This window comes from Panulirus ornatus, chromosome 58, assembly GCF_036320965.1.
Source record: "Panulirus ornatus isolate Po-2019 chromosome 58, ASM3632096v1, whole genome shotgun sequence".
Classification (NCBI taxonomy): domain Eukaryota; kingdom Metazoa; phylum Arthropoda; class Malacostraca; order Decapoda; family Palinuridae; genus Panulirus; species Panulirus ornatus.
This window is the reverse complement of record NC_092281.1, coordinates 19,249,432-19,268,167: the sequence shown is the minus strand read 5'-3', so window position 1 is coordinate 19,268,167 and position 18,736 is coordinate 19,249,432. Positions and strand designations below refer to the sequence as shown.

Sequence of the window (18,736 nt, the reverse complement as noted above, 5' to 3'; positions counted from 1 at the left end):
ACTGCAATACCATCCAAACCTGCTGCCTTGCCGGCTTTCATCTTCCGCAAAGCTTTTACTACCTCTTCTCTGTTTACCAAATCATTTTCCCTAACCCTCTCACTTTGCACACCACCTCGACCCAAACACCCTATATCTGCCACTCTGTCATCAGACACATTCAACAAACCTTCAAAATACTCATTCCATCTCCTTCTCACATCACCACTACTTGTTATCACCTCCCCATTTACGCCCTTTACTGAAGTTCCCATTTGCTCCCTTGTCTTACGCACCCTATTTACCTCCTTCCAGAACATCTTTTTATTCTCCCTAAAATTTACTGATAGTCTCTCACCCCAACTCTCATTTGCCCTTTTTTTCACCTCTTGCACCTTTCTCTTGACCTCCTGTCTCTTTCTTTTATACTTCTCCCACTCAATTGCATTTTTTCCCTGCAAAAATCGTCCAAATGCCTCTCTCTTCTCTTTCACTAATACTCTTACTTCTTCATCCCACCACTCACTACCCTTTCTAAACAGCCCACCTCCCACTCTTCTCATGCCACAAGCATCTTTTGCGCAATCCATCACTGATTCCCTAAATACATCCCATTCCTCCCCCACTCCCCTTACTTCCATTGTTCTCACCTTTTTCCATTCTGTACACAGTCTCTCCTGATACTTCTTCACACAGGTCTCCTTCCCAAGCTCACTTACTCTCACCACCTTCTTCACCCCAACATTCACTCTTCTTTTCTGAAAACCCATACTAATCTTCACCTTAGCCTCCACAAGATAATGATCAGACATCCCTCCAGTTGCACCTCTCAGCACATTGACATCCAAAAGTCTCTCTTTCGCACGCCTGTCCATTAACACGTAATCCAATAACGCTCTCTGGCCATCTCTCCTACTTACATAAGTATACTTATGTATATCTCGCTTTTTAAACCAGGTATTCCCAATCATCAGTCCTTTTTCAGCACATAAATCTACAAGCTCTTCACCATTTCCATTTACAACACTGAACACCCCATGCATACCAATTATTCCCTCAACTGCCACATTACTCACCTTTGCATTCAAATCACCCATCACTATAACCCGGTCTCGTGCATTAAAACCGCTAACACACTCATTTAGCTGCTCCCAAAACACTTATATATATATATATATATATATATATATATATATATATATATATATATAAAACCAATAGTATGGCTGTCTTAATGACACAGGACAACTGGCAAGTTTTGTTTGTGGACACCCAAAAGACTTGACCATCAGGGTAACAAAAGGGACACAACTAACAACATTTAATAAAGATGGACATCAGTTTAGCCATCAGGGGAACTAAGGAGATAAAATTAGCAACTCTTACATGTAAAAGGTTACAACTGGTAACTCTGATACAAAAAATCACCAGTTTTGGCTGTCCAGGTAACTGGAGAGTGTTGTATTATCACTTCTATGGCCATCAAGTGATTGATCGGAAAAATCTGGAGACTTTCACGTGGCTAACCACCATGAATGGGAAACAAAGAACGCAAGCTTCACTACTGTTGTGGATTTATTACCACACGGAAGAACTGGCCTGATCGGGCAACCTCCACTGCATTCTGGAAGTAATAAAATTAAAGTTAATACTTGGGATTTAGCTCTGAAAAAGAAAGGACAGTGTTGATAGAATTATAAATACTACTGACGTTTGCACCTAGTACCTTTATACGGGGATGAATCATCCCAAACAAGAAAGGCAAATTGGTCCAGGGTTCAGCATGAAGGTGACTGGCCCTACATACGCTACAGTGATTATTACCTGCCCACTGGACGTGCTTGATCCTAGATTTCATAATTCACTTCACTTTTGCTATACTCGTAGCCTAGTTTTAATCAAATATCCATTTTTAATGTTTTGTAAAAGAACAACTCAGATTTAAACATGTTTCTAGTGTACTGAACAAATACAACATTCATTTTAACAAACTATCAATAAAAGTTCCCATTATCAATTATTCATACAGCACTAATTAACACTTGATCAATACAATACATTAAAAACAAACAATTGCATGGACTTGTTTCAATAATAAATCACTAGTTCAGTGAATTATTGACAAAATAAAGCCAGGATGTGGGCTAAATATAAGAATAAAGACAGCAAAATAATTTGTAGAAAACAGTAACGACACATCAATCACTCCTCATTTGCCTCACTTCCATACCTTGACTTTCTTAGTGAAGGTGAATGAGGTACAGATTTCACCTTTCACCAAGCCTAACACGGGATGTGCACAAACTATCAAGCTGGTCACTGAACCTAACATAGAGGTGAAGACTTTACAGTGCAAGTAACTAGGACTTTCATGGGTAAAGAATTTGGGGCTGTAAACTTTTATCATTCAGGTCATCAAGCCTTGGGTAAGGCATCATTTTCACCATTAAATAGGTGAAGACTCCTGCAGAGTAGGAATCAACCATAGACTTTATCATGGGATCAAAAAGAATGGCCTAACAAGTTGGAGACTTTATTGCAGTGGCCATTAAGACTGTACCTTGTGAAGCAGGACATAAGTGGAGTATAATTAGCCACTATGTCTGCTGTAAGTGGTGTAGATTTGACTGCTTATCTTTCATGTATTACAAGGAAGAGTTTTACACTCATGTTGCCTCATCTCTTAACCTTGTGTATTTATCTCACACAACCTCAGCCTAAACCTAGTTCATTTAGTGTCACCTGGGGATGAACACTACCAAGAAGGGGATACAGTTTTATGAATACAGGGTACACCAAGACATGTTTGGGGCTATGGATTTTATTAGTGTTCATAATTTGTCTGAAGTATGTAGGCTTATAAATCAGAGGTCAGTGACAGAGATATAAGGTTTTGATTATTCTAAAATCATGCTCCTATCCCTGGTTTTGTCCACCTGATCTGTCTTTCAAGAGTTTAATTCATTGTAGTGGTCCTCATTATTCCTTAATGTATAATCCCATGTTCCACCTCTTTTCTTTGTTGATTCCTCTTTCACCATATAGCAGATGACTAACACCAGACAGTCCATTTCTCTCCTAGAATATGTCATATTATATATTTTCACTGTTCAACTTCTTGAGTGTAAACTGGTGTGTGAACATCTTGTTCATGTATACGTTACACAAAAGGTTCAACAATCTTACTATGCCCAGTATGCTCACCATATCAAAACAGCTCCTCATACCTAATGAAGTCACCTACCCACCAAACCACCTTGCCCATCACACTTATTATGCTTAACACACCATGCTCAACAAGTTCACCATGACCAACACAAATGTTAAACAAACACGTTAACATTCTCCCTGTCCAACACAGTGTGGGTTATCTGTACCTCCCATTAAAAAACAGCCTAATAATCACATAGCCTAGCCAAGACTCACCCTGAAGTCAGAGAGTGGGTAAGAGGGTCCCAGGAGAGTGTCGAAGGGGTAGCTTTCATGATGGCGGTTGAGAAAGGACACCGCTTCCTTCAGGTGCTGAGCAGTGTAATTGTGAACACCTGCCAGGGATGAAAACAGATCAGTCAGTAGTAGCAACATGGAAAAGGTCTGTCAGGAGTAACACAGCAAGGGGTTGATGGGAGTAATGAAGCTATGGGTTGACAAGGGTATGTACAGGCCATTGAAGAAAAGGGATAATGTGACTTAAGTGTCAGTATGTGTCAGTATGGTAGCCTGAAACTATTATAGTTCCCTTTCCACTTCTGTGTACTTCCACCTACCGACAACAGTAAGGCACTTGAGTATGATGGCTTGAGCTGTGATGTCCATGTGAGAGTCTGGGTGGACAAGGCCCACCAAGACATAAGTTCCACCATTCCTCAGCGCCCTCATGCCTTGAGGCAAAACCTAGAACCATGTAAGCTAAACTTTAGAAAATGTAAAGGAAATGAATTATGAACTGCATAAATATCAGAACTGGTGTCTGAAACCTTACATTTCGCCAGAATAATGTGAAAATTGTTTGTGCTTAATATATGCTGAAAGTATATATTCATATTCAGACTAATGACTATAATAACTTCACACGAACTATAACTAGAACCTAAAGTTGTCAAAAAAAATATCGACACACTTGCTGTGCTTTACGTAAAGTTTTGAAACACAAGAGGAGGAAGAGTTCTGATATATTCTCCTTCATCTTATATTGTGGTATGCCTGCTCTCATTCAACAATGGCCCTACATAAGATATGAAAGCTATTGGGTTTAATCATGCGCCAACATGAACATAGGAAAAAGACTAACAAGGATATGTAATACATAGATATAACAAAAATATGATAAAGGTTACATTAGTGTTGAGAGATTAAGATAACATCATGACACTTCAAGATTTAGGGTAACATGGCAGCCACATTAAGTCTGATCCAAAAGGCATCTGTCTTAAACTAGAATTTTGCACCCCGTTAATAATCACATTCAAATAAGCCACACATACCTTGTGATGACTGGATTATACTGATTGTACTGCTCTTATGGCTGCATTGTGCAGTGTTCCAATAACACTACACATAGTTAGAACATTCTTGTTTTGTCCTTAGTTTGACAGACTGATTGGAAATGATTAGATCATTTCATCAAATTATTATTAGCATTCATAAACTGTGCGCTTAACAAACACATACCTGTTTGTTGCCAGACACTTCGAAAACTGCATCAACACTGTTACTCTCTATGAGTTCTTCCTCTGCGAAAGAAAAGAAAACTGTGTATATGATGAGTAAGTAAACGTTAAGATTTTATGAAATACAGACAAATAATTGCAATGACTCTGATAAGTCAAAGTAGCCCCATCACTAAATGGGAAGTGAAAAATGGAAAAAAGGTCAGGCCCTGTTCCTAGGAAGCAATCCTCTCAAACAACTCTGTCATTCAGCCTGGATAGATCAGAGGCCACACTATGATCATGTGAAGGAAGCTTTATTAGTAATACATGTAAATCATCAGTTTTATAATGAGAGCGGTGGAGGAGTGGAGTAAACCTAGTTGTACGATTGCGAATGTGGACAGCAAACAGAAGTTTAAAAAGTATGATAGAAGAGAAAGCTCACGAGAATGTTCCCCACAAGTGTCCAATTTCCTTTTTCTAAAATGAAATATGTGATTACACACACACACACACACACACACACACACACACACATGAAGAATGTTGATAAAGCAGTAGTTGCACACTGACATTATTTTCGCTCATGTCATTTCACTGCTCCCTCCCCTTCCTCTTGCTTTTCATTTCTTTTTCACAATCATCTCTGTCCCTAGTTTCGCCTCCTCTTACCTTGGTCAGCATGGACAGGCGTAGCACCAAACTTAGTCACGCTCCCTAACCTCGACCATTTCACATCGACACAGAACACCTTCTTGTAGCCTGCCTCCTTCAGGAGGGCCACTGCATACATGCCTAGCATCCCCGCGCCCTGCGGGATACAGATGTAGTTACTAGCTTTTCATGTGACTGACTTGTGCAGCCTAGTTTGCATCCTCCATTATTTGTTGTAATGAGATTTACAATAGTAAGAACATAATATATTTATCAATTAATTCACCAGCGAGACCTACACACACAACCAACCAGCTCATGGACCCATCTCTCCATCATGTGATAAGGCTGTTGAACTAGCTAAAACTTCTGCCTTGAAGGATAAGGTTGATTACCCCCCCTGGTCTACCTTGAAACCATAACTCAGAAAGAACATGAACAAAATCTTTTAAACTTTATGGAGTGAAATCGGCACAAACAAATTCATCTACCGTTATGATATCATGCAAGAATCACGTATAAATTTGATTCCGCCAGCAGGATAATGATGGTTGAGGTTGGCCTACAGATACCCATGGGAATTTGCCCCCCTCCTGCTGATTATTAAGTAAACCAGATGTAAACTCTGCCAAAATGCGACTCTTTAAAGACTCTACTTGCAACATTATTATACTGTTGTAAAATTAGTGAGCTCAGAGATGATTCTTGCCAAACATCACAAGATATGTGTGAGCATTTTATCCAAGATAATGTTCTATCTTGGATCCTTGAAAAATATCATAAATGCATATTTCAAATAGTTCTTGAAACGTAATCTAAATCGTTGTTGTTCACGTGTTGTAAACTTCATATACCATGTATATTGCCGAATATTTTACTCATGGTTGCCCATTCCACTTTAAAATTTTCCTCACAATGTAACCTATAATGTATTACAGTCGTTGCGTCACTGCTCATGGGATAGGTACCAGTACAAAACTAATTTGCCGCTCTTGCGCCAAGAATCAAAACGTCTTTTGCACTGACCTGGACTAGGGCCACGGACGCCCCCGGCTGACCGGGCGAGGGCGTGGGCGGGAGCTTCGAGAGAGCGTTGACCATTGTGGCGAGGGCACAGTTGATGGGAGCGGCCAACCTAGGCGTTAGGGCGGGCGGGAGAGGGACCACGGGCGTTCCAGGAAGACACAGGATGTGGGTGCTGTAGGTGCCGAAGAGTGGCGCTGTCGACACCACAGTATGTCCGACCTGTGTACCCACGCACACCCCCACACCCAGGCGAATATTTTTAGTTATTAGTATATATATGATCATAATTATGCAGTAATTGTAGTTGTTGTAGAATATCTTTTATTGTAAGGAAAGGATCTCACAGGAAAATAGCGTGTAGGGAATGTCTGTATTGCTTTACCTGTCTGAACACAATGGTATGACATATGTTTGACCTGACCTTTTAAGAGTGTGGTCAAAAGCCAAACAAGGAAAGCACTGGATTCTGTGATAAGATATGGAAATGAATGGAATCCGTATCCATACAAAGTTCCCAAGGCTCGAACTGTCGTACTCAACGCGTTAAGAAAAATTAAAGGGAACATGTTTATACTGTGGCAAGCTGTCTGTCCAACTCTCTCTCTCTCTCTCTCTCTCTCTCTCTCTCTCTCTCTCTCTCTCTCTCTCTCTCTCTCTCTCTCTCTCTCTTAAGACGGGATTGGCTCTTGCAATCAATTTTTGATACAGAACATTTTAACATCACGTCGACCAGTCAGGTTAGGCCCTGGGTCTCCAACACCCACCCACACACACACACACTGATCATAATGAGGAAATCGAATTCGGATCATACAATCGATGATTTAAACCTCAGATTAAACCTACGCTTGCAAGCCAGTGTATCTTCATGCCCGTCTCGTCACCAAACATGACAAGGGAACCATGTTGTCCGTCGGAATTAACCCCCTTAGATACGAAGACTTAACCCCTTGACCATTATGATGAATTAATAACCTCATTAAGCAGAATGACAAGTTATCGTACTCAGCGACAAAGTCGTCGTGCTCGAGGGGGAAAATTCGCTGTAATTAAGGGGTGAAGTCGTGTCGCCCTTGAGATGTCTCCTCCACGTCCTCGAGGGGAATATTCGTCGTTCTCTGGGGGTTCAGTCCTGTCGTTCTAGGGATGAGTCGTCGTACTTGAGGAGTTACGTTGTCATACTCGAGGGATTCATTAAGTCGTCGTACTCGAGAGGATTAAGTTATTGTACCCGAGGGATTAAATTATTGTACCCGAGGGATTAAGTCATTGTACTCGAGGGATTAAGGAGGCCAGTTCTCTCCAAGCAAGAACAAGCAAGGTTCCTGGTGCACCAAGATCATGTTCAACTGGCTACCCAGGTCCACCACAAGGAGGAAGCGTAGCGCCTGGGAAGGGTTTCGTGTAAATAGCTTACAATAATGGAGAGAGAGAGAGAGAGAGAGAGAGAGAGAGAGAGAGAGAGAGAGAGAGAGAGAGAGAGAGAGAGAGTTTGTGAAACAAGGTTATTCACTGGTCATTCAAGATGATCAGAATGACGGAAGGTTAATCTCAGTCACTTGAGATGTTTTGTTATGATGTAGTGTAGATTGTCACAATGGTGGGGGTATTAACACTATGTCCTGGTAAATAATCAACACACTGTAGATAAATGATAATATTCTCTCTCTCTCTCTCTCTCTCTCTCTCTCTCTCTCTCTCTCTCTCTCTCTCTCTCTCTCTCTGCATGACGGTATCTAACCACACCCACTCCTTTCGCACCGACTCTCTCTCTCTAACACCGTGACGGCAGTCCCACTCTCACATTACCGTGTCTACCAACTCTCACGCAAGCATGACACCACACTCCCCACGCCACCTCACCTCTCTCTCGCGCCTCCGTCACTATCATCATCGTACGTACAGTGGTGCCTTTACCTTCTCACCACACCCTCCCACACCACACTGACCTTGTGGAGTGAGCTGCACTTGTTCTGGAGGCCCAGGGAGCAGGGTAGGCAGTTGTTGCAGGAGGTACACATACCCCAGGTCACCCGCTCTCCAACATTGACCTCTTCCCTCTCCGAGGCCACCACCACCCCACACCCCTCGTGACCCAGCACGCTGCAAGGTCAAAGGGCAGGGACTTGATGATGATAAAGATACCGAGGGAAGTTCAGAACGCTTGACATAAAAGGCAGTGGCCGTGAAAACCCACGTACATGTGTCAAAGGTCAGGGATTTCATTACCAAAGACTTTAATGGAAGTTCTGAACTCTGTCATAATATCAGAGGTCATGGCAACTCATATATTCAGACCTAATGATGTTTCTAATGAATGATGTAGGGTGGAAAATGATGGATAGAATTCAGTTTAGCAGCAGAGTTTACATAGTTTCTGAAAGTCAACAATTTTTATATTTGAAGGGTCACTACAGCAGCCACTAGTGGCTAGTTATACACCAAAGTTATACACCACTAAAGCGGCCACTAAAGACTGGTTATACACCACTGCAGTGGCCATTAATGACTAGTTATGCACCACTTACAGCGGCCACTAGTGGCTAGTTATACACCATTTACAGTGGTATATAGTGGCTAATTATGCAACACTTACAGCAGCCACAAGTGGCTAATTATACACCACTTACAGCAGCCACAAGTGGTTAATTATGAACCACTTACAATGGCCACTACTGGCTGATTATACCCACTTACAGCAGCCACAAGTGGCTAATTATACACCACTTACAATGGCCACTACTGGCTGATTATACGCCACTTACAGCGGCCACTAGTGGCTAGTTTATAAACCATTTACAGCGGCCACCAGTGGCTAGTTATACACCACTTACAACGGGCAATAGTTGCCAGTTAAACGAAAACTTAAAATGTCAGTGATAAAGCTAAGCTTTTTTTTTTCTTTTTTTTCACTAGCAACTGCCTGAACCCCAGGACGTCTTGTAATAAAAGCTAAAGAAAGGTTAAGGACCAGCGTTAGTGGCTTTGCATTCCCCCCCCCCCTCCCACACACTACACACACACACACACACACACACACACACACGTCCCCAGGGACACTAGTGGCTGGAACTAAAAACATGCAGGTGGTTAAGGTCATGAAGCACTGAAATTTTGATAATAATTGATAATGAACTATATTACATTGTTCTTTCATGGATGCTTTTTTGTCAGTTGTGTAGTAAAAAAGTATATATATACATATATATATATATATATATATATATATATATATATATATATATATATATATTCAAACATTTATGTATGATATGAATGCATTTGCTAAGGACGTGGCAGGCAGAACTGACCTATGTATCACTGTGATTAGAATCAACATGGACTAAAGACACGGCAACACTGTTAATTTGTAATGTCTCTGGCATCAGGTCGGTGTGCCATCTTGTACATGTGCAGTGTTGCTGCTATACTTGGAGGCAATATGTTAATGGCAGTGTGGGGTAGGTTGGCAGGCGACACCAAACGTCGAAGTTTGATAATATCGACAAGTAATGTGGGTGTTAGTTTCCAATAGCTTATCTTTAATTAATGTCTTCTGTACAAGCAAACTTGGAGCGATCCCAAAATCTCGGGCCAAAACCAGTGTCAATCAGTACTGTGAACTTAGGCCTTTTTTTTTTATGTTGTTATGTTTGTGGTTGCAGGTGCACCTTATCTCTTTATCTGCCTATGACTATTCATCTATGCCTATGTTTTGTATGTCTGCCTGTCTGTCCTTACCACTACTTATTCATTATTCAGTTACCTGTTTGTTTATGTATATATACCTTGCTTAAGTCATTTCATTTCTCTTACATTCAGCTCACCGGAAAAGTAAACTTTTGTAGACCTATTCTTTATGCATATGCCAACGTCAAATGGATCTCTGAAATGATATTAACGATTCATGCTTTCTTTTGCATGTGTCTCTGATCTTAAGAGTAATATTATTTGGGGAGATAGATGATCGAGTGTGGGATGGAAGCCTATCTTGTAAACAGATGGAAGATAAAACTTTTCCAAAAATTTGCGAAGCCTTCTAATCATGGAATCGTAAGACTAGATATCTAGACCTCATATTTATCATCAGACAACATGACGTGTCACCCGTTTTATATCCAACTCTTTTCCGATTTAGCAAAGATAGTGACTGATACGGTGATGTCTTCCCTTTGATACAACATCGAGATTGTTTTTTGTTTGTGGATGAAGTATGATTGTTGGTAGTTACGAAAAATCTCTAAGGGTTGATGTATACATTTTCTATATTTCATTATATTACGTAACAGTATACAAATCAAAACAAACAAACAACCACTTCAACGAAGGAGCCTTGGTTTTTCAGTTCTTGTAAGTAAACACTGCTGCGATATTTGTTCTGATTGCACCTGTAACTCCGCTGAGCCTGTCATAGCCAGTAACAGATTTACTAGATGTGGTCGCCTTCATCGTACAGGATATTTCTATCTATAATAATCAATCATCCTTACGTCTAGTGTCGGCAGAAGAGCTCTCGAGAGTTGGCTATTTGCGAATGGCTGCTGTACCATTTATCGTCAAAATCATGTAAATTGATTTATTTTTGTATAACTTTTTGGATGTCATGTGTTTCTACTAAACTATAATCATTCTAGAGCTCAGAAAAAGAATCTGGCCACAGATTCTAAATATTTAACTCGTTGGAAAAAAGTTATAGTTCAACGGAGTGTGGGTCCGCGTGACGTCACGAGTGTAAACATTGCACTTCTCGTAAGTCATCCTCAGTCGACCCAGTATCCGCCTTTGTGCTCTCCAACCTCAAACAGAGAACATGAAATCTTACTTTACTAGTCTCCGTTATTGATCAACAGTGTTAAGTAACGGCAGAGCCTTTCATCACAGGGAAAAAGAAGAATGAACTAATGACGTAAGTTTCTTAAACGTTATGTAGACAACACGAAAGAACGCAGTCGGTGTTCTGATGATATTTGATATTTATTAAACGTATCGGCTGCAGACTAGGGTTCGTATACTAAATTCGCCTGGTTAGAGAGCATCCCTGGTTCTGCCGGGAGTTAGACCATAAGATTAAGCCTACTCGGATACGGGAGCTGCAGCAATACGATTTTAAGATTTTAGTATTGCAAAAGTTATTTTTTTTTCACGGATTGAAGAAGAGTCCAGACCAGTTGAAATTATTTGTATTTGCTAATTGCACATGAATGGTTTTGGTACACTGTTCGGGTAAACTTACTGTACTAAAGTGATGGTGAACACCTGACACCAGATATTCTAGATAAAAATATTTGGCAAAAGTACTCTGCGTAAGGCTTTATTGCTCCTGAACTGATCCCATATGGTTAGGGTCAGAGGTCACGCTGGCATACGTAAAGGTCATAACGTCGTGTTCAAGAGGTTAGTCTCCTCGTCCATAACCCCCAAGAATCATGACCGTATTTCAACCTAGCAAACTCCATCGACGCCGGCCTTATAAGGTTTCCTGTGCCGTTTATCGACCTCACATTTCGCTGTGTATAGGTGGGCTCAGCTCAGCACTACTCTTGCTCAGGGCTTCGCGCCTAACCTCAGCACCGGACTTTGTGGTGTGGCTCTGGGCCGACCCAGCCACCTGACGTCTGATGGGGTCGGCAGAGTATAGGGAAGGCCAAGATGATTGATTTACTGTCTTTTTGCCTATGTTCTCTGCATTTTCGGGTGTGAATGTGTAGGATTGTGTGCAAATGGATATTAGAATTTCGCCATTCCCTGTGTGAAAGAGGTAGCGCAAGGAACAGACGAAGAAATGGCCTCATTCGCTCACACCCACACTCTAGCCGTCATGTACATTGCACTGAAACAGAGCTCTTTATCGACAACCAAGCCCAATAGACCTTCCCTTTGTTTTTCCTGACCACTTCACATTCACTGGTTCAGACCATTGACAGTACGTCGTCCCCTGTATACCACAACGTTTCCGTTCACTCTATCCCTTGTACGTCTCGAACATCCTGTATGTCCAGGCTTCGAACCTTCAAATCATCTCACTTCATCGTACCACCTCCTACATGATTTTCCCCCTTTTCCCTGTTCCCTCTACTTCTTAATTGTATACCCTCTACGTCATCCTTTCCTCACTAATCCTCACCAAATGTCCAGGTCATTTCAGCACACCCTCTTCAGCTCACCTATCTCTTACCCCGTCATTTCATAATCGATCAACACTCTTCATATCTCATATTGCCCTTTAACATTTCATTTCTCAAACGTTCGTCATATTCTTTACCTTTTTGTTTAAGGCCCGCGCCTCGCATCCATACAGCACCGACGGGACTATTATACCATGAGACATAATCATCTTTGCCATTCAAAACAGTGACCTCTCTTTCCACACATTCCTTAATACGCCCAATACTTTCTTCCCTCTCATCCAACCTGTGGCTCACTTCACCTCCCATGATTCCACTCTCATCCTTATCCACTGCATACCTGCTCTTCCCGTCACGACCCTTACATTCACCTCCCTCACCGCCCCATTCATAAATAGATTAAACTCCCTTACCACAGACCCACCATCACCTGGAACAAATCCTTCGCTCTGCCCGACTCGCACACACGCCTTACTCCCTTGATAAACACTCCTCCCTGCTTCTCACAGCTTCCCTGCCAGACCATACATTCATAGCAACTTCCACAGAGCATCTTTATGAACCCCATCTTGTGCTTTCTCCAGATCCATAAATGCCACGCACACACATACCTATATATATATATATATATATATATATATATATATATATATATATATATATATATATATACGTGAGGTGTTTGAGGTGTTTATCGCCAATTTTCAAATGAATATGTTGTATCTTTTGACTCGTTTGATAGTGTTCTACTGTTTCCAAGAATCCATTTATGTATACATGATGATGGCTGAAGTTGTGTGTATACATGGGTGCATCTGGGTAAGTGGTATACATCTGGCGGGCAACAGACGTTCATCTTGAAGGGCGCAGTCCCACTTGGCCAGTCATTAATCACTCTGCTAAGCGTGTGGTGGTGTGCTTCTCAGAGCTTGTATGAGTGTGTTAGTGTGTCCTTGTCCATTCTGTACGCATCTGTTGGATATGTGTATGTGTTTCTTTATTAGGAGTGTGTGTGTGTGTGTGTGTGTGTGTATGTGTGTGTGTGTGTGTGTGTGTGTGTGTGTGTGTGTGTGTGTGTGTGTGTGTGTGTGATTTACGGAAAGTTTTACAGTCGTGCTGGTACATACACTATGCCTGACTTCTATATAGTGTACACATTCATACACATCCTGTCTCACGAGATGTACTCATTTATCGACCAATCCCAAGAAGTGGATGAACGGCTGAATTGGTCGTGAGCCGTCTGCCGTGCCCAGGGTTCGAACTTGGGTCCGTTACTTGGTTGGTTATTTGGTGCATGAACACAGCAAGGTTTTCAGTTTCTGATTCTGAATGAATGAGATATGCTTAGCATTTACAGACAAGCACCTGCACTCGAGGCTTTACCTTCCCACACACACACACACACACACACACACACGGGGCCTCCTTGGTGTAGTGGTTAGCGTAAGTGACCATAAGTCAGCCCGTGCCCGACCTCGGGCCGGCCCGCACGGGGTTCAAACCCTGGGCGCGGCAGGCGGCCAAAACCCAACCTAGGTGTTCATCTTACTTAGGAGTGGTCGATAAATGAGTGGTGTGTGTGTGTGTGTGTGTGTGTGTGTGTGAGTGTATCATATTACGTGGGGATGCAACACACGACAGAAATTCGCATGACAGTTTGGCTATCCCCTTGTATGAATCTCAGGCCCACCCAGACAAGCAGGAGGGCGTTAATGGATAGTTGGTGTAGTCGTCAGTCAAGATTAATCATACTCGCGCTTGCTGAAGAAGACCGTCAGATGCCAGACTCAAGCCAAGCTTCAAGGTGGCCAGCAGGTCAGACTACAGTCATTCTTTATTTGTTCGAGTCTTTTTTTTTATTATAATTATTATTTGGCAAGTTTCCCGAATGGTTAAGTTCAGCGAGTTTGTGTCCGTTTATTGAAGATATTTCTCTCCCGTTTTGTTCTTTCATAGAACAAGAAAAACAGGAAATTGATTTGCTATAGTTTGAGTTGTGAGGTTAAGTCTGTGTGGTGAGTTTAATGCCGGTATATGACTTGCCACGATCGAGATGTGAGCGAACATCTACTGGGAGAATACGTTGGTGTGGAGGCACCTCCTGCTGATTGTTGTGGGTATGATCGAGTGAACTAACATTAAGACAAGGATTAACGATCGTCTCCAAATGTGTCTTGGGGGGGGGGGGGGGGGGAGGTGTACGTACGTACGTACGTCAACACTGATTTTGAGGGGGAGATAAGCACCTGATGGACTTGAAGGATGGACTGACAACGTGTTATCCGAGATAAATCTTTGGAGTAGCTCAAGGTAGATGGGACATAAGGAGGACCTGGGTTATACCTCTTGAGCACGACGGGACGATGATCTAGTCTCTGACCTGACCGTATGGATTATATGCCAAAGGTCACGTTATCCTACTCAAGGCCATATCGTCCTGATCAAGTGATTATGGATAAAAATGAGGAAGTAGATATCCGCCCTGATATCTCAAAGATGAATGCTTTACGCATTATGAGAAAAAAAGAAACATCCAGAAAAGAGTTAGTACCGGGAGGGAACCGGTCATGTTGCTCACCAGCGATCAAACACACGGTCTTGATATCATATCTTCTTTCATTTGGACATCATCGTAAAGCACTGCATTTCTCATACCTCTACTCCTACTCCTACGACTACTACTGTGTCAAAGCGGCCGAGCAGGCTAGACACTACAAGTGCCCCAACACCACATGTTAGACAGACCCGAGAGTTGCCTGTGACTTACCAGGGGTGTGGTATGGTCCGCCTCCCGCTGAGGGTGTGTAGGTCGGAGCCGCAGATGGTGGCCGCCTCTATCAGCACCAGGACCTGCAAGACACACATACAGACAGTCGTTGACACAGCCGCCACACCGGTGATGCAGGACACGTAATTGTATAAAGTATGTAGTGAAAAAAAAAATTGAAGGACAGGTGAAGCAGAGATGGTGGACATGAATGAGAATGATGACAATGAAAGAATTTAGTTCTTATGACTAAAATCCATGACCCCTGATCTTAACATGGTATAGTAGACCGTCAGTATAATAAATATTGGAAGCTATAAGATCACCACAGAGCTCTGGTCCAATGCTGGTAAAGTGTTTACAAATCCTAATATGCTTTTATAATTATAAGTAAATTCATTTCGTAAATTTGAAAAATAGCCAGGTAATGCTTTATTGAAATTATTTGATTCTTGTTTTTCATAAATCACTACAATGAATATTTTTCAATTGCAATTTAGTGAGCACCGACATTGACCTAAACGAACTTTTTTAGATTACAGATTTCACCTTGGGTTTCCACATGTCATGGTGCCATGTATACGTTTTTCAGACGTGTGTGGATTTCTTACGGATGTATTTCATTATCTTTTACCCAAATGTCTACAAAACTTTAAGCTCCACAATCGTATGGTTTATGTTATTCTTGATGTTGGGAAGTATGACATAGAGAGGACAAACAAGGTCAAAAAGTTTCTGCTGGCCTCAAGCGGCGTGACCATGGGATTCAGAAAGGAGAGAGGGAAAAGCCATTCTTGTTTACTTCTCTGTTGCAGGCGGCGTCCCTGGTGTCATCACTCTTCCATTGACATCCACTCGTTTCTATAGTCTCCCATTTTCCTTCCATTCTATTCTTCATCGTTCACTTTTCTACTTCAAATTTTTACAGACAGTTTCTCCCTGTTAAATAAAACTCCACAAAAACAAACTAGTATTCGCTCTTTAACTGTTTTTACTTGCGCAAGATGCGTTCATAATACTTTCGACTTATACTGAATGGTCTTTATCAAATATTCTATATTTGAATAGTGTGGAATGTATTGAATATTCACGTTGTCAATATTCTCAACAGGTTAGAGTGGGTGAGTCATTTGACTCACAACTGCTTCATCATTTCCGTCCGGCCCTCATCCGTTGCAACAACCACCCCAACCAACCATGGCAGTGGAGTGTGAAGATCTATTTCCAGCAAGCGTTGGTAAGTATTTCGTTATATTGAAGTTCCTTTGATTGAATATTTTATTGCATACTGTATTATCATTTGGTTGGGTTAGATTAGAGGGATTATAAACCTGTTACTTTTTCCCAATCCTACCAAAGCCTAGCCACCAAAAGGTTATACTATTTCGCATTTATAATCATAACCTAGCCTAGCATATATGTAAAAACGTATGGGAAAGAACGAGTCTTTAAGTAAGCCTTTTTTTTTTTTTAATTCTCTTCGTATTTCTCACTCCAGAACGTTAATATTATATGGGTATGTTAGCTATAATCAATAGCATCAATTTACAACGAAATGGTTGCATTTTCCCTCCCTCCACTATTAACTAACTGGCTTTGGAGGGAGTGTGTCGTCTTGGTTAAGTGGTTCAGTGTGTTCCTGTGGCTGCCGTGATCTCACCTGTCCCTTGGCTAGGGTGATGGGGAGACGGGTGGACTCGGTGACGAAGTAGGGTGATCTGTCTGGCCCGACGAAGACGATGGAGCGGGCATGGGAGGCCTCAGGCGTAGCGCCGCTCTTGCTGGCCTCCATCACTAGCTGGCTCTTGCGGCCGCTGCTCCAGAAACCAATAACCTGGTGCTGGGAAATGGAGTTTCCTAATGATGAATCAGAATAACAATATACACACAATTTATGTACATTCATTTTCATTATATACATACATTTTCATCGTATACATATCTACTTTAATAGGGATATCCTGCTGCTTCAGATTTGCGTTACAATTTCCACCTTGTCTTTATGAATACACGTCACGTACACAGACAGACAGACAGACAGACTGACACACACACACACACACACACACACACACACACACACACACACCCTGAATTAAAATCAGCGAGCAAAGCACAGGTGCGTAAACATACAAACATGCACATCGTAGGTTGAGAGAGGAGGAGGTCATGTGTTTACACATTTGGATATACAAGACAAAGCAACCATCATCTTATAGTAAAAGAAAATGGGGTTAATGAACTACTAGAATAATGCGAGTTAGCTCCATCGTATGACTAGGGGGGAGGGAAGAGAATAAGCGCTAGCGAACATATATGAGGAAAGCTCCTCCTCCGATGCACCAATGATTATTTTATGTATAAGGAGGGACGAGAGTTCTCAGGGTTTTAGTTACATTCTCAGTAACCACAGGTGTCCCTTTGGGGGGCGGTGGGATGACTAGACCTGCCCTCATTCCTGATGATCGTTAACGACAAGCCACACAAACTCGACTCGCATCCGGGTATGTTTGAGGATGACGATAATTTGTGGAGGATACAGCGAGAGACACGACAACCCGGGTAGCCTAGCTAGCTCAAGGGTAGAAGAAAACCGAGCCAAGCTAATGCAGGATTATGGAGATCGAGACACAAGTACAACTTGTCCAGTGTTTTTTTTTTTCTTCTTTTTTGTTTAACTGCTGAGAAGGAGTGTTTCTTACCGAGGATGGGGTGAAGGGTTTGACTGGGTGCTAAAGCTGTCGCTAGAGATCCACATTATAAGGTTGTTTGAGGAATAGTAGTCAAGTACGTATGAAGAGATGATCCGAAAATGTTATATATATATATATATATATATATATATATATATATATATATATATATATATATATATATATGAGAGAGTTAGACCTGATTTCGAAAAAAATATATACAATTCGGTTCTTTCACCTTGAGAAACAGATGTCTTAAGTCTAACTGAAGCCAGAAACTGTATCTGACGTAACTGAGTTTAGCTACATGAGGATTAAACCCCCCAGACCTGACCTGACTTGACCTGACTTAACCTGACCACATTACTAAAATGAAGGACAAGAGGAACATCCCATGATTTTTCAGGGTTGTCAGGTCCCGATGATGTGGATTTCTAACAACTTTTCGAAAATATTGAGGAACTGTTAGACCAGATACATCAATACATCGAGTTAGAAATGCAGCTTGATAGACTAGATACATCAGGGAACATAGATGTCTTAGAAAAGATGCGGGAAAATCCTTGGGTAGCAGCAGACAAACTGAACTTTCTCAGCAATGTGGAGGTATGTAAGTATACGATGACCTATGAGAACAAACGAGGCCTAGTAAAGTGTTAGACTTCCTCCCCATAACCTCATAAAAGGAATTTATGCACTAATTGACCCCCCCCCCCCACACACACTCGAATGTATGCATACGCAACCGATCATACACTCACAGACACACACGACCGCGCGGTGAACCCTCTCACAGGGGCTTACATAACATCATCTGCTTGCTGAGGTAACAAACAT

At 41.7% G+C, this 18,736-nt stretch overlaps 1 protein-coding gene across 4 annotated transcripts in view; it reads right to left on the bottom strand.

The window, feature by feature from the left end:
* Window positions 1-381: 381 nt before the first annotated feature.
* Window positions 382-18,736, bottom strand: part of LOC139766620 (L-threonine 3-dehydrogenase-like) — a 38,880-nt gene continuing 20,525 nt past the window's right edge. For 3 of the 4 annotated variants that reach the window (XM_071695481.1, XM_071695484.1, XM_071695485.1), the window contains exons 2-10: window positions 16,867-17,046; window positions 15,207-15,289; window positions 8,261-8,414; window positions 6,312-6,530; window positions 5,304-5,442; window positions 4,651-4,712; window positions 3,747-3,873; window positions 3,406-3,524; window positions 1,159-1,603 (exon numbers count right to left, since the gene is read on the bottom strand). In XM_071695481.1, the coding sequence (XP_071551582.1) occupies window positions 1,541-1,603; window positions 3,406-3,524; window positions 3,747-3,873; window positions 4,651-4,712; window positions 5,304-5,442; window positions 6,312-6,530; window positions 8,261-8,414; window positions 15,207-15,289; window positions 16,867-17,046 (1,146 nt within the window). In that variant the 3' untranslated portion in view covers window positions 1,159-1,540. Of the gene's footprint in view, window positions 1,604-3,405; window positions 3,525-3,746; window positions 3,874-4,650; window positions 4,713-5,303; window positions 5,443-6,311; window positions 6,531-8,260; window positions 8,415-15,206; window positions 15,290-16,866; window positions 17,047-18,736 lie in introns of all 4 variants that reach the window. The other variant, XM_071695483.1, reaches the window with a different exon arrangement.